Source organism: Misgurnus anguillicaudatus, chromosome 10, assembly GCF_027580225.2.
Source record: "Misgurnus anguillicaudatus chromosome 10, ASM2758022v2, whole genome shotgun sequence".
Lineage (NCBI taxonomy): Eukaryota > Metazoa > Chordata > Actinopteri > Cypriniformes > Cobitidae > Misgurnus > Misgurnus anguillicaudatus.
The window spans coordinates 21,699,261-21,716,406 of NC_073346.2; the positions used below are offsets into that span (position 1 = coordinate 21,699,261).

Genomic DNA, 17,146 nt, shown 5'->3' on the forward strand with positions numbered 1-17,146 from the left:
ATCTCAGCTATTCTTCTAAGATTTTTAGAAGAAGATAAAAGTTTGGGGAAGTTGGAGAATGTGAAAATGTTAGAGAGAAGCACAAACGCCAACCCTTACACACACACACACCTTTGGAATCACACATCCCTGAAGCATTCCTATACTACAAACAGCATGTTTTAACTGAGATGGGCACAGGAGGAAAGTAGAAGAGAGTGCAGAAGTGGGAGAACTTTGCTACAAGTCAAAGAAACGGAGGGCTGCATTCAACTAAAGCCAGAAGAAGGCTGCAAGACTATCATACCACTAACCATAACAGCTGCCATAAATAATAATCTATCATTCCTGCCATTCTAGAGAATACACTTGTTCTGATAAACCCTACTTGTGCGTGCCTGGTCTAGTTGTCTTCACTAACTGCAGGGATGTGGACTGTCACATGAGACTTAACAAACAACTGTAGGTATGCGCATGGCTAGTGTTCACATTCTCCTGGACACTGTTGGAGTAAATATTTAATACCAGGATGTTGCAAAATTCATATTTCTGCGCCAAGGAATGGAAAGGTGGACGTGTATTGTCTGCAGAGTACAGATTGAATGAAGAATGGGTTGATGGGTATAAACCAGAGTGAGATGCTGATAAAACAGCAAAGCTGAGAACTTATAGTGAACTGTGACTTGATAAAGAGAGAAAGAGAGAGAGGTAAAGTAACTGCATATAGAGCTCATAGCGAGTGAAGGAAGCAGATAAATACTTCAGAAATGGAAGAAGTGTCTGGTTATCAGTTCGTATGATTAGATTATGAGGAGTTGTTTAAGAGGAAAGACAGAGACAGCCTCTTAAAAACATCAAACAAGCTTGTGTGTGACTGTTATTTAGGGTACCAAAACAGAGGTGGGCAGGGCAGATAATCCATCATACTGTAGATGTTTTTGATAAAGCCATGTTACATATGGAGGTGTCATCATTTCACACCCTGCAATATGATTCACTTTTCATTTGCCTTTGAACCTCTGGATTGACCAGATGCTTATAAACGTGTCAATCCAACTCATTCTCATTAAGTGCGGATAAATAGCATGCAGTGGGAAAAATCGTGCAATACATACACCAAATTCTGCATATGAAACGCCAGACTTTCCCATTCACTTAGTACAACACATCGTGTTATTTTATGTATTGTTTTTTCAGTTTTTTTTTTTATTATTGTTGCTTGTGTTTGGGATTAGATTTGGGATTTGCTTTAGGATGTCATTTAATATACAGGGGTGATTCTTGCGAATTTAGACTTATGAGGTGTCATGAAACATTTTGAAGCACACAGTTACAAACATCTCTACATGTACTATTTTGCACATGATTTCTCATGACATCATACAAACCAATTTTGTTGTTGTTTTTTCCACATTTAAGGGGAAATTTTCATTACCGTAACGTGTCCATGACTGGATTTGGGTTCTTTGACATGGAAATATTTATAATTAGAAAATCTAAAAAATTAAAAGCTTCAGTGCATGTTATACTATAAACATTTACAGTAAAGAAACATTTGGTATTTGGTGATCTTTGGTAAATGAAGAGTCAATAATAAGAAATATAAATGTGTCCAAGAACAATTTTCTTATCCTCTGCAACAATTTCCAATCATTATTTAAACCCTTAAGGAACTAATACTTTCAAAAATAATTGTTGACATAAATTGACACTCAAGATGGCTACCAGCTAAGCAGTTCTTATTTTATCTCTCCAGATAAAAGTTAAAATTTTGTTTGTCATAGTACCTAGACAATTTTTTAGTTCTCATTACCAAAACATGAGTTTGTAAATGCGTATATTTAATGTAATATCATATTGCGGTAATGATCATTTTTGATAATGATAATCTAAAAAATTTAAATAATTGTATTATTATTATTATTATTATTTATTTATTTATAATCCTCTAAAAATAATGGTTATAAGTTCAGACCTTAAAGGAACAGTATGTAGGATTGTGGCCAAAACTGGTATTGCAATCACACAACTGGTGGCCAATACACAAAATGACAACATAAACATCAGTTGAGGGCTTTAACTCCACTTCTAAAATGACAATATCCTAGCCAGACCACTGTTGTCAGTGATATAAGTATTTGAAATGAAAATTATTTCTTAATGTCTAGTGACATATCAGGGCCATTTTATGATTAATTGATATAAATTTCTTGCATACTGTTCCTTTAATCTTATATATGCAAAAAAATAAAAATTGGCTTTAAGGGCTTTTTAAAAATTCTGATGCTGGACACCTTCTAAATCTGGATTTGTGAGAATCACCCATATGCTGCTTCATGTTTTTGTCTATTTTTAAACCATGGTCACTTGGAGTTGGGGTTAGAATTGGGTTAAGATGTCATTTTATGTAACAAAAAGTTGTTCTAACCCCAAACCTAAGTGACAATGGTAAAAAAAAAACAGGAAAAAGAACGAAAAACCAATAAATAAAACGCACAAAAAGATGGACTAGTGTATCATATGCCTGCAAATTGGAATTTGACGTATGTATTGCACGACTTTGCACATTGCGTATTTATATGCATGAGAATGGGCTGGCCAATCTTGTGAATCAGCTCTGCATCCACTGCAAAAAAAGTTTAAAATGTCTTGAATTCTGTAAGGAAATCTAAATATTCTTAAAGCATGTTCAAGCTAACAAAAGAACTCATAGAATAAAAAAAATAAAAAAACTTTTGGTCAGTGCGCTAAAGAAGACATACTTTTGAATAAAACATCTTACTTTGCACATGTTATCCTAAAATGATCCTCTTTTCATATTTTTTCACAGAACTGGAACAAAAAACGAATCCCATGAAGACAAAAAGGATTTTTCTTTGACAGGTGTTACACTTGGCAAATGTGTGAACCCAGATCATGTGCCAAGCAAACACACTCAAACACAGTCTATCTAACCTGCATCTGTTCCCTGCTCGCCTTTTGCCCCCAAAACAGGTGTTATGTTTTAGAGAGCAGGCCGTGCCATGCGCCTGTTGAGTAAAGACAACACGGGCTTGTCCGGCCCAAGGCTGTGCCACACACACACACAAGGAAGCATCACAGCCACACTCGCACACACAGACAAGATTAATGCACAAACCACCAGGATTTACCACACCACCTGCCCAAAACAAAAACAAAGCACGATGGGAAGATTAGCAATGACGCCATGAAGAAGCTGTAAGTGTCAGGGACGGTCTGAGAGAGAAAAACAAGCTAGAAAAAATGACTATGAGGGTCGGAGGTGGGCGGCACACAATGAAACTCTACCAACTGCAAGTGTTTGTTTAGATAATGAGTTCTGCGAGTGCTTCTACTTTGTGTGTTTATTTTCTCTTTACACAACCAACCAACAAAACCAACAGCGACAACTCTGTGCTCAGTTCAGATAGTGGACCGTGAGATTAGATCAGGAATGGCGAGAACAGAGGAAAAGAGAGAGGAAAAATATTTACAGACACTTCAGCACTGTGTGAAAAGAAAAAGCTGGGTATGAATAGATTCACAATGGAACGCAATGGTGTTTGCGTGTGCTTGGAGAAGGAGAATGCAAAATGAAAGATTTATTTAAACAGAAACATTCAAAATAATCAATCGTATTACCTCATTCCATCATTGCCTTTTGAATCACATCGACATTTTGCCCTAATCTCTATATCCTCCAGGTAAAAACAGACTGGTGGAGACAAGACTAGTGTGTCAGGATATGAAGGGTGATGAGTGGCATCACTGATAATACCGCTATTTTAAAAGCAGATGCACAAAATCCTCAAATCAACACATATGCAATGGAAAATTACAGACACCTGACAGCTTTTTAGTGCCGGAGTCATTTTTGCTGGCTTTTAACAGGTTTAGGGATTACCTGAGAGCACAGTCATTTAATTATCTAATCTCAATAATGTAATACAGTAATTATCACTTTAATCTACTTTATATACACCCACATGCTCCATTATGGAAACAATGCCTTGAAAGGTTAACAGACGACACATCAAGGCTGCAGGGCTTGGAGCCGCCAGCGACGGTGGAGGCCAGACAAAATCTACACAGTAGCAAGTGAACAAACAGCGACACCTCCTCAACCAGCATTCTTTACATTCTCCTCCATCAACCAAAGACATGTTTATCTTTCTCCCGTGCTTTCAAATTACAGGGTAGAGAAAAGGAGAAGGGGGAGGAGCTCAGGTGTTCTGCAACAGCTGGTGCTCTAAAAAACAGAGACGGAACAAGGATGAGAGAAAAGGAGGGAGAGAGAGAGGGGGGGGTGTTATAAAAGAATAACTTTGATGAAGGATAAATGCGGAAACTGCTGACTGATTTTGTAAACACTATTGTTTGTACACACATTCACAAATAAATTGGCAGAGTGGGCAGTGTGGACACAGAAAATGACACAGACTCCGCCGCTTGTTTATCAGGGATCATCTGATCACACATTTGGTGCAGAAAACACAGTACAGTAAACAGCAACTCAAATTACCACCCAAACACAAATCCTCTGTGGTGCATTCACACGGTGACACACAAAATTTAAACAGATTTTTTTTTAAGTTATATTCATGAGAAATTCCCACAATTCGGAATATGGACCGCAGTAGTAGTTTAAAAATAAATCCTGATCTTTGCTTCCCTCTGCTGTTTAACAACAGTAGTAGCCTGGAAGTCGTATTCAGCAATAACGCCTGCTAATGGCTGATAAAGGTATTACATTAAGCTAACATAACAGAACTGTACATGAACTGTGTAGGCCTATAGTTTAACACAACGACCGTGTCGCTTTTACCCTTTCATTTTTATTCCTTGAAAATCAACCAGTTTTTTTTAACAGCTAAAGTGTATTACAGTTTTTTACGATTGCTTACACACAAAATCTTTTCATGTCACACGATTCTTGAAACCTCTCACTCAAAGTGCAAAACTACATTTTTATTTAAATCTTCAAAACCATAAGCTATTTCTCAGCCTTTGACTCAGTTTTCAATTGCATAAAACACTTTTTTCAAAACACTACACACAATTCTCTACCTAAAACACAAAGATCTATGAGGAAGTGACTTGATTTCCTTTTCCAAACACAACCAATCAAAATGCTACACTTATTCACCAGGTCACACAGACACACTCACATGTGCAAACACTAAATGCTTAACTGATCACTAACCAATCACTGCTTTGCTTTACAGTAGTATAGATAGGCCTATAAATAGGTCAAAGGTCAGATTACCTGTTTTGGCAATCTGCATCTCACCCCCTGCCAATTTCTGGACCGGGACACCACACAAAATTTACTGTATTCTACTGTAAAGTATATGATTTTGGTTTACATGTTTATAGTTTTGTTGTATACAACAGTAATGTTTGGCCTAATAAATATTTTCTGTTTCTACATTGCATTGGCGCTTCCGGTGTACTTGTTACCCCTCTCAGCAGATTACTTTCACTGTAGAACATTGTATTGAAATGTAGATATAAGCCTATGAAAGACCAAAGAGCTTTAGATTTAGAACAGCAGTGTTTACATGATATATCCAAAAATGTATTATTATGGAAGAACTGTTTGCCATTTGATGCAAATGCTTGATTCTGACATGTGTTTGTGGTATTTTGAATGCAGTGTTGCGTTTTGAAGGAGATATGTGCTACTTTGCATTTTGTGAGCGCAGTTTTGAGAATTGTGTGTAGAGTTTTGAAAAAAGGAGACTTTTGAAAACGTGTGTAACCAATTGGTAAAAACTGTAACCAAGTTTTTTTTTTGTGCGTTAATTGTATAATACAGTACAATTGCGTGGTTTAACTACTTGGACTTGGTCAACTGTAGCAAAACCATGGTTTATTTGATTATTATGTAGGCTACTGCAGTCATATGTGAAAATCAATTATGGGCAGTTTTCCAGACAGGGATTAGATTAAACCAGGACTAGTCATTGTTATATTAGGATATTAAGTAGTTAATTTATTTCTACAAAAAAATAACTTTTTTACTGGTGTGCATCTTTAGACAAAATAATAGCACTGATATATTTTAGGATATGTCAGTGCAAGTTGTTTTCAGTTAAGAAAACTCAAACATGTTTTTTAGTCTGGGACTAGATTGGACTAGATGCATTTGTTTAAAGCAAAGCATTTATTTACTTACCAGGCTACAGATGAAGCGCTTACGCCTTCTAACATCTCATAATCAGTCATCATTTATGTCCAAGAGACTCAATAATAATCTGTTACATTTTAATCCTTTAATTTTTCATATTAAAAAGCGTTTTGTGCTGCTGCGCATCCTGGTATGTGATAAGCAAACCCGCGTTGTCATTCTGTTAATACTGTATGCGCAATTGCCATATAAAAGACACTCGCGTCGCGCATTGCGCCGGTTGTATAATAGAGTCCAACATCTCTCATGAGCTAGTGGACGAATGTCCAGGGAGTTTAGAATTTCTGTGTGTGCATGCATCAGCGAAAGGTGTGTGAATCTTTTCTGGGTCATGGTGCTGCGTACCCATGTCTTCCAAAGACGAAAGGCGAAGAAAGTGCGCTCGGATGAGGCCACGGATGGGTAGGCAGACAGTAATAAAATTAAAATCCAAAATACACGTAATAACCTACGTGTGTCAAAAATAATTTCCTAAAATATTCATAATATATAAATTGTGCAAAATATTTTTACTTAAAAAAATCTCTCTCTCGCCAATAGGGGGTGCTGCACCCCACTTCCAACGGCCATGAATTACACAATAAATTAATAACATAAAATAAAGTTGTTAAAATGCTAAAAACAAAGTTGTGACTGCTATATGCTAGTTAATGCTATATGCTAGCATTTAGGCTGAAGTTCTACTATTGACGTTAAAGTTACGTTTTGCAGGTCCATAGTGAAAAAACCCCACAACTTACAACTTAGAAACATTCATTAACAATCTCCAAACAATTAGTTGTTCCTTCCCTGCTGAAAAAACAGCATCAAACCAGCATGGGAATTATGCTGGTTTAGCTGGTGGTCACCACCTGCTGGTTTTTTTAGCAGGGTTAAAGGAACAGTATGTAGGATTGTGGTCAAAACTGGTACTGCAATCACAAAATTGTGGCTAAAACTGGTACTGCAATCTCACAACTGGTGGCCAATACACAACATGACAACATAAACATCAGATGAGGGCTGCAACTACACATTTTAAATGACAATATCCTGGCCGGACCACTGTTGTCAGTGATATAAGTATTTGAAATGAAAATTATTTCTTAATGTCTAGTGACATATCAGGGCCATTTTATGATTTAATTGATATACATTTCTTACATACTGTTCCTTTAAGATATGTATTTTCGTCTTGTACAGACTCAAACATACAAGATGTTTATTAATGTGAGCTACTGGCATGAGCCTCATAGCAGATCTGTGGCAACATTATTATTCATGACCCCTCCAAATAGGGTAAAAATTGTCAATTTCATTCAAAGGACACATCTTAGTGTTGTAAAATAGACATGTAAAAAAACGTTTCTGGATAATATTTGCACTTAATAAAGTCACAAACCTTCTATGTAAATATCAAAGAACAATTTAACATTATTTTAAATGCATTTTTTGGCAATTACATTTAAGAAAAGTGTGAATTTTTAAACTATGTTCAGGTTTAAACAAAAAAAATTCAGTGGGTCAGTATACCTTTTCACATAGATCAACTTACCCCTCAGCTGGGGCAAGTTGAGCCACAAGAGCACAAGAAGTCACCCTTTCAAAGCCCTTTGTTTTTAAGGCATTTCTATCATTTTATTTAACATGAGACATCCTTAAATAAAGGTTGATGTTTTTGTTTGACTTCTGTCTAATTTTTTCAGGCAGAGAAGGAAACATGTAAAAATCGTCTCATCTTACCCCAATCTCCCCTACTTGGATGAGAGACCTCCTAGGAAAACTAGGATGCTGCTGGTAGAGGTGTTAGTGAGTCCAGCAGGGGGTGCTCACCCTCTGGTCTGTGTGGGTCCTTACAGCCCTGTATAGTGATGGGTACACTACACTGTCAAAAAGCACCGTCCTTCGGATGAGACATTAAACTGAGGCCCTGACTCTCTGTGGTCGTTAATAATCCCAGGATGTCTTTCGAAAAAAATAGGGGTGTGCCTATTGGCCTACTAATCATCCCTCATACACTCTGTCTCCTCCCCATTATTAAGCTAGTGGGCGTTCTGGCGCAAATGGCATTCAGGTGGATGTTATACATTGGTGGTGGTTGAGAAGAATCCCCCCTTTCACATGTAAATTGCTTTGAGTGCTGCAGAAAAGCGCTATATAAATGTAACGAATCATCATATTATAATGTGCACCAAGTGAGTTTGACAGAAGAACCCATATTAATTTATGAACCGTTATTTGTCGGTTAATCATTTATAACAATTCAGAAATATCATATAATGTATATTGAAAAAGTATATAAATGAACATGTTTTGGTGATGAGTAATGGGGTAAGACTTCAGTTCCGAAATGGTCTCCTGCCCTAGACCAGGGATTTTCAAAGTGGAGGTCCAAATACAATTTAATTCATTAGATATTTATATCTCACGCTACCTGAAGTATATACCAAAATAAATGTTTGTTTCTTTCTATTGTGTTTTTGTGTCCTCTTTATCTTACTGGGGTTCATATTCATTGTAAAGCTGTAATGAAGCAAGATGTTAAAATTGCTGCCTGTAGAACAAGACACATTATATATAAAAAAGTTTGTCTTCAGGTTTATACATCCAGGTTTTCTCTGTGTAACCAATTATATTCATTATACATAAAAATATTTTATATATTTTAAAAAAGATCCCTATCCTTGTCATAATAAAGTTAGAAAATCTCTGCCCTAGACAGCCACACGATGGCACTGTTGACTTCAGTATACAGCAGACACACAGCACTGCTCAAAGTGCCATTATACTGCATTTATGCTTTTACTGCTTAAAATTTCTCAGCCAAAATAAACAGCAGGGAAGACAGACACTTGTCTTGATGACTAAATCAATCAGCACCCGTGGCAAGAAGTGATGAAATTAATACAGCAGTTTTGTTCATCAGATTCCTGGAACAACATGCAAGCAATTTGCATGATTCACTTTCGAGACCAAATTAATGCACAATATGATTTAATGACTCAAGAAACATCATGCAGTCGCTAAAACTAACAAACTTACTCAAACACATTTTTACAGAGCATTAAGATAAAGACATTAGGATGTCAAAGTACTTGCATGGTTCGGCTTAGGTATCTCAAATTAAAACAAAACACTGGGTTGAGTTTCTCACAAAAGTTTATTGTACACTTTATAATTTCTTGCTTGCAGCAGCAACCTGTAAAAGAACAGGAAGAGACCACAATTAACAGACATAAAGTCAAATGTGCAGTTAATCTTTAAATCACCCCTAAAAACCTTTAGAAATGAACCAACAGCTTAAAACATTTAGCTTATCCAGTACTGGGTCTGAGATTAGGAGAATTAACAAGTAGCCAAGTATATAAACAGAGCTCTGGAAGATGTCAAAAAAGCAAAAGATAAAGCCAAGGCAAGCGCAACAAGAAAATCACGTTAACTCATCTGAATTCAGCTCATTAGGGGTATCAAGCAAAATAAAACGCGCCATACGGCAGACCAGCGAGCATGAAATTCAATCGGCTTGTTTACTTCCTCCAGCACTGGACTGGCACACACCAGTAGCTAGCGGGAGAATGAAGGACCAGTGGAGGACCAACACACAAGCAAACGCTTTTTGGGTGGTATGCATTTTTTTTCCTTCAACACTGTAAACTACCGATTTACAACAGCAAATGCATTGTGGTTTTCTTAACCTGAACCTTCAAGGTATTTAAAAGCTTCTAGAACAGGTTGATAAGATTGAACAAATGGATCAGTTCCTTCATGCTGCGACCCATTTATCTTAATTACTGAGAAAATAGTGATTATAGGGCTGAATGCAAAGAGCATTTAATGAGAAGCTGTATTTCATTTCAATTCAGAACCCTGATTAGCACACTAGCAAAAAAATAGAAAAATCAAAGTTACGAATGCTTACCTGCCCAGCAATTCTGTCCAGGTCTCTGGTCCCCTGAGGGGTCAGTCTACGCCCACTGGTAAAAAGAACCAATTTAAAAATAGGTTAAAAATCCACAATTACGCATCACACCAAAGAAACATAGATTACATAGATGTAGTCAAGCAATCAATGCAAGTGGTATAATACACATTACTAGAAATGTAAAAAGTTGACAAAGCCCAAAGAAAACTGTACAATGCCAACCTACTGAAAGTTACTGAATGGCACTCACCCATTGGGGTCTTTCTCCACCATCTTAAGGCTTTCAAGGGCCTGGAGCACTTTACGGGCCACGTTCTTGGAGCCCACGCTGAAGTGAGAGGGACACACACCGTTCCTCTTACGCCCGCCGTAAATCTTGGTCATAGCGCCCACACCAACACCTCCACGTAGGTACAGGTGACGAACTGTGGAGGCTGAGAGAGAGGAGAGATAGGGTAAGAGAATTGGACTTGCTTAAACCTGAAGATAACCAAGCAATGAGTAGCCACACTGTTCAGTCTAAGACGAAAAACTGCTGCAAGTCATACAGAAAAAAGCAGCTCACATCCAAAATCTCTAACAGCCATTTTTTAAAGACTAAAACTCAGCTCTTTATTTTCTACATTGTGTTAATGGCACCTGTGATGAATATCTTACTGACAGAAGCACCATACACCACAAAATGCTGACACGCACTAACATCAATAACAAAGCCTAACCTGCCACAACAGCTTGCATTCAAAATCCATTTTTAAGCAATTCTAAGAAACATTGTGTCCCTTAACTCATCTTTAAAAACATTTATATTGTGCTCAGGACATTCTCACACAAACAGGAGTTATTTTAATATAAATCCACAAAAATCAAAAGAAGAGTTAAGAAAATCCATGGTTTAAACAAAAGGGACACGAAGTCAAATTTTACCCTACTGCAGTTAAAATACAATTTACAGACATCCCAAAACAAAAATGATCAAAGATAAAAAATGTACATTACAGCGAATGATGTAACGACTAATATTAAGACGAATTCACATTGATCACACAAAAACACACTGTTGGTTGGAGTTTGCTGGATCATTGTGATTTGGCCTTTACAAGTCTGTTATCAACTGGCAGTTTTACAACAACAGGGTATTGAAGAAAAATGTCATGTGCGACAACTGAAAAAAACGAAAATTGTATAACACATTCTTTCTGGGAAAAGAAAGCATCACTCTCCCCGTCTCTCTCCTATCTGCAATATTCTACAATGTTAACTACATGCATTTTTATGGAAGTTTTAAAATCATTTGGTTATTGCAAACCATTGCATACTGCAACACTCAACATGTGCAACATTATGATTATTTCGGTAAATCTTGCAGCCCTACTATAGATAAAATTATGGTTTACTGCATATAATACAGAATTTACCACACCCACACTACGCCTTTTTACGCACTTTTTCACTACGCACCCGAATTTACAAATAAGCACATTACCGTAGTGGAGACTTCAAGATGGGAAATAATCGGGTTAGATGTGGGAGACATCCAAAATGACAACCATTGGTGTGCCTCCAGGTAAAGTGTTGGGAAATGCTAAACTAATACACTGTATAAATGAACTAACCATTTCTCTTAAATATTTTCCTTTACAATTATTCTGATTAACTTTTGACAGATATAATCAAATATATCAGAAACCTTCAAAATGAGGCCAACGTCTAATACTTGGATCAAATTAATGTGTCAACACACCCCATCCTTGCTCTTCATGTTTAGATCTCCACTAAAGTTATCATAAGACTGAATTAATTTTCTGCCATGAAGGAATAATTGAATAATTTAAAAAGTCGTTGAATTATTTGAAAATAATGAACACTTGGGATGTCAATTTATGCAATTTTCCATATTCGATGATCGCTTAAATTAACAATCAATCGAATAATCGTTAACAGTAATAGTGCAATAAGTCTTTACAGCATTGGCATATAGCCAATGACATAAGTGTGACATGCTAGTAGGATTATAAAATGAGTCAATGTAGTTGGTGCTTTGATAAAAATCATCAATTTAATCTCGTAATGAAATATAATAATAGACACAGTATAACTCCACCTCATATGGGCACTTTGCACAGTCGCATGCAAGTCTGTGCGTCCATGACAAAATAAAAGTTTCATTATCATCATGTTATTTTTCTAGTTGTTCACCTCACTTTCCGAGCCGTTGATAGACAGTTTCTTGTAATTGTATCCAAGCAGCACACAAAGGGCACTTTTCCCATTGTCACCTCAGCTTAGACCTGCAGCGTACTTTCAGCAAAGATACTTATATTATGAAGATTTCAACCTTCCATCAGAAAACCTGCAACAATGTTTAGCGTGTAGCGCCTCAGCCAGTCAATAATGATGATCAATGATAAATGTTGCAGGCGTTCAGAATGTAAACTGAACATTAACTGTTATTTACAGTTTACATTTTACTTTCTTGCCAGAATTTAAGATTACATTTTACCATATTTGCACTTTCTGTATCTGACCCTATCAGATCCACTGCAGATGCCATTTCGTTGCGTTAGCAGACAGCCTCGTCTCGCATGATGTTAAAAATCCCAGGTGTGTGTTTGGTATCGAGCAACATTGTGATCATGGCTAGTTTAACTTCTGCACGCTTGTTTAAATTTTTTTCACCGGCTGTATGTGCTTTGCAGTGCACAGACGTGCTTGCTTTCGACAAATGTTAAGTTTTATAAATTTAAATCTTAACAATTAACCAAAGATCGATTAATTGGTAACATCCCTAATGCACACCCAAGGTGGTAATGTGGCACAACGCAAAGCGGGGTGTGCATTATTTTCAAATAATTCAGAGGACCGGAGTCAATTATTCCTCTTATACCACAGTTACCACAAACATTGCTTGGGTGACTATTTTTAAGACATGTAAAAGGTCAGGAGTGCGGTTTACAGAAAAATAATTAACAACCATGGAACATTTCTCAGCCAATTAGTATAAAGCCTTAAACAGCCATGTGTTATAATTTCCATTAATTCTTGCAACAGATGAAGACTCACCAGCTCTGATGTAGAACCAGTTGTCATCGCAGGGAGCCAACTCTTTATGCTTGGCAAGCTTAACAATGTCAACCCAGTCTGGCACCTTTACCTTTCCTGACCTGTAAAGACATCGAGTTTCAAAAATAAGACAAACAACCAATGCATTTTACTAATAAGGTCCAAGCCATCGACGCAGGCATGTGAATACAATCTTTATTGACCAGCGTGTTATACTCACTTCTTCAGGAAGGCAGCCAGCGCACGGACAAACTCCTGCTGGTTGACGTCTTTCACCGTTACACCACCGCCTGGCATCTGAAACCACAATTAAACAAACTGATTAAATATCACAAAACCTTCCGAATCATAAAAACAGATATTGGTGGCTCTCTGTTCTACATTTAGAAATAAAATCTTTTTGAAGAGACACCCGCTCATCTATCCGGCGTGTTAGCCGTGCTGCTAACGACCACGTTTATACCAACGCGGTAAGCATCACAACAGAGCGTATATCCAAACCACACCGAGTAACAAATAACACGGCCGTTGTGTTGGACTACACAATGTCGAATTGTATTCATTCATTTTTGACCTCGGAATCGATGTTTAAAGTGAGACATATTGGACATACCAGGCCTCAATATGTGCATGGGCGCAGCCATTATGCATCAGAGCTTCTTAGCGTGACATGCGATCTTAATTGTTCAAAAATATTGTTTTCTGCTATATTTTAATGACTGTTTGGTGTAATTTGGGGTAAATACGAGTATTGCTAAAATAACGAAATGTTTCTTGGAGCGAACTACTGGCAAACAATGCTTAAAATCCACTTTATTGCACAGAAAGAAACGGAGAATGTTTTACCTTGCTTGTGGACAGCAAAAGGAAGAGGGACTTGCGGGGTTTCCGAGGCGTGTTAACAGGGGCGAATCACGCTCGGTATCGCGAGATTTGAAAAGACCGTAATGAATCTAGTGAGAGGTAACTATAATTTTTACCGTATTATTTACAAGATTTTATTAGAAATTATGTCCATTGTATTGACACACTGATAATATAAATACAAAAGAACGAAGTGGGTACATTTTGCAATATGAGTGCAACGTTACACTATACAGAATTGAGATTATAAAACAGCAAACACACACACACACACATCTATATAACGGTTACCGTATCTATCCATCCAGGCAGGCAGGCAGGCAGTCAGACTATTGAATTATACATAAGATTGAATTTGTATTTTGCTACAGCCTTTTTTTAAGAAAAGCAATAAAGCAGACTTATTGAACCGTGGCTGACTATTATTTTATATCCTGCTGAGAACTGAAAAAGTTCTTGCTTATTGAGCCCTAAACTTCCAAACAGATAAGCTCTCCTTCCACAGTTTTTATCTCTGTTTTATTCTCTTTTTTATACTGTGAGCAGTGCCCCCCCCCCCCTTGTGTGCATCCCTTTGTGCCCCCCAATTAAAAATTAATGACATAAAACATCCAAATCTTAGAATTTGAATGAAAGAAACATCAAAGGATACAAAGTAGTGCTAATGTTAGTAGCCATATTTTTCTAAGGTTACATTCATGGTGAATGTCTTTTTTAACTGTACAAGTACCATCTCGTGCCCCCAGTTTGAGAACCACTGCTGTAGAAAGAGTGTACACATCTGTGCTGGTGTTGATTGTGTACTTTGACATCTTTATGTGTTTTTGGATGAAATGGATGTTTATTTATGGTGGTAATGCAATCCTTTGTACTGATCTAATGGAAAGGGCTGTTCTGCTCACGCACCTGACTGAACTGATAAATCTACACAATGCTAGAGAAGGCAGAAGATGAAGTCAGAATAGATTATGAGTATGTTTTTACTCTGTCCATCAGCACACAAGACCTACACAGCATGCTAAAGGCAGAGGGATTTAATAATGAGATAAATAGTAAATGATTACTCTAGGCTAGAAAATTCATATCTTGTCCAATTAAAGTCATTCTAATAACTTACTCTCACCTGTTTTGCTTTTTAATTAGCACATTTCCTATTCTTTTAGTTCGAAGAGGACCACGTATCCATGTGTTTGTTGTATATCAGGGCTTATAGTTGATTAGCTGGAGAAATTAATTGTGCGGCGAGTGAAGTGCAAAAGAATTACAATGGGAGCCACACAATGAGACGACTTCTAACTTTAACACCATTAATTATTTCAGCTAATCAATTTGTGAGAGTAGGGAAAACAATGAGAGAGGAACAGACCCAATGGCCCAGCCCATGCTTGTGAGGAGCAGGGGATTAAAAGATTGCGCAATCATTGTTCATTACTATAAAGCACTCATGGGCATTCTGGAACTGATTACTGTCGCTGGCTGTTAAAAAGGTCAAACTCATTATGATAAGGAGACAGGTGGCGTATTGAAGCGTTTCCAGGGATATTTTAACAGCTTTTTCATCTGGATATATATATTGCTTATTGTCTAAGCACAAAATGAAATAACCTGTCTGTCAAAGCAGCGACTGTGGCAAGTACGTGATTAGTTTGTCCCAGTAGCTGTAACCGTGTGCATGATTCCTCTGGCTGCTGTTCCACACACTGTGGATTCTCATTACGCTCATATACGCTGTGTGGATGCTCTCTGTCCCAGCAAGACTCTGCTAACCTTTTCAACGATGTGTAAACCACAAATGCCATGAGAAATCTCTCTGTCTTTGTACTGCCATTGCCTGATATCCTTTTTTAATCCTACCTGGAGTGCTGACAACTGAGAACACACGACTGACCGGAGCCCCTGCGAGTTACAGACACAAATAACAGGGAGGGATTAAATGTGAAAGTTTGGCCTTTCGACTGCTTTTGAGATATAGCTGAGCCCCACTCATTTACATTTATTCATTGGGCAGAGGCTTTAAATCAAGGTGATATATAAACGAGGAATAGTTCAGCAGAAATTATTTCATAATTCATGAAGGGTCTTCAACCTTTTCAAGCCAAGGACCCCTTGGTGGAGAGAAAGAGACAGTGACATTCTGTTAAATATATAGCCATGGAAAAAATAGGAGACACTCCAGTTTTGCATTTATTGATCATTTCTAAATGTATTATTTCTGTCCAAATTATTATTTTACTTAATCACATATCAATAAATAGTAAATATGGAAGAACTGAAAATAATCCGAGAAATGTTATTTTCCCCCAACTGTATAGCTATGTGATTTAAAGCCTATAGCCTAAAAATATATGGCAATATTATTATATTATTGTGTTTGCATACTTTATAGGGTGCTTTCCCGGACAGGGTTTAGATTAATCCAGGACTAGGCCTTATTAATATTAGGTAATTTAAGAAGTTTTTACAAACATACCTTACAAAAAAAAACACTACAGGTGTGCAGCTTAAGACAAAATAATGTCAACGAAATATGATAAAATTAAACAGGACAAGGTGTTTTTCAAGGTGTGGTATTCATATTACAAAGTGATAAAAATCACTGATGAGCAGAATCATGTAGACCCCTTCAAGGTTTGTAAACTTTGTAAATTGAATGACTATCGTGTGCGTGCGCAGCTTGGGGTCAAACTGTTCATAACATTTAGGCTTTCTAGTTTAATCTAACAGGGCTGAAAAATAAAGACTTACCTGAAATGAAGTGAGCACTACAAACACAAGCCTCTTTGATTTTTGCATTGTCCCAGTCAGCACGTTTAATTGCTTGCAGCCACAGATGTTGTATTTTTTGTTTTTGAGATTCTGCAGGAATCCCAAAAAACTTAACGGCAGACCTGGTGCGATTTTCAAAGCCCATGACGCAAGTAAGCATTTTTGACGATACCGAATAATACGCAACTCAACCTGCTGTAATGACTTTTCTGACCTCCACATACGCAGTGGGAACCGCCTGTGACGTGAACTGTGAAGGGGTCTATACATGAACATTAGATTTTAACTCTTATAAGCCCTAATTTCCCTGTTTACACTAAGGGTACTTGGGGGTCAAAATGACCCCAGAAATTGATAAAGTGATTACTAAAAATAGATACATTTTT

The 17,146-nt window shown here is 37.2% G+C and overlaps 1 protein-coding gene across 1 annotated transcript; it reads right to left on the reverse strand.

Annotated features, from left to right (window-relative positions):
- Nucleotides 1–9,289: 9,289 nt before the first annotated feature.
- On the reverse strand, nucleotides 9,290–14,054 carry rps19 (ribosomal protein S19). Its single transcript, XM_055211764.1, has 6 exons — nucleotides 13,977–14,054; nucleotides 13,351–13,427; nucleotides 13,131–13,231; nucleotides 10,321–10,504; nucleotides 10,068–10,122; nucleotides 9,290–9,347 (listed from the first exon to the last, which is right to left on the reverse strand). Exons 2-6 carry the CDS (start codon nucleotides 13,425–13,427, stop codon nucleotides 9,321–9,323), a joined length of 444 nt encoding a protein of 147 aa, XP_055067739.1. The 5' UTR covers nucleotides 13,977–14,054; the 3' UTR covers nucleotides 9,290–9,320.
- Between the last annotated feature and the right edge of the window lie 3,092 nt (nucleotides 14,055–17,146).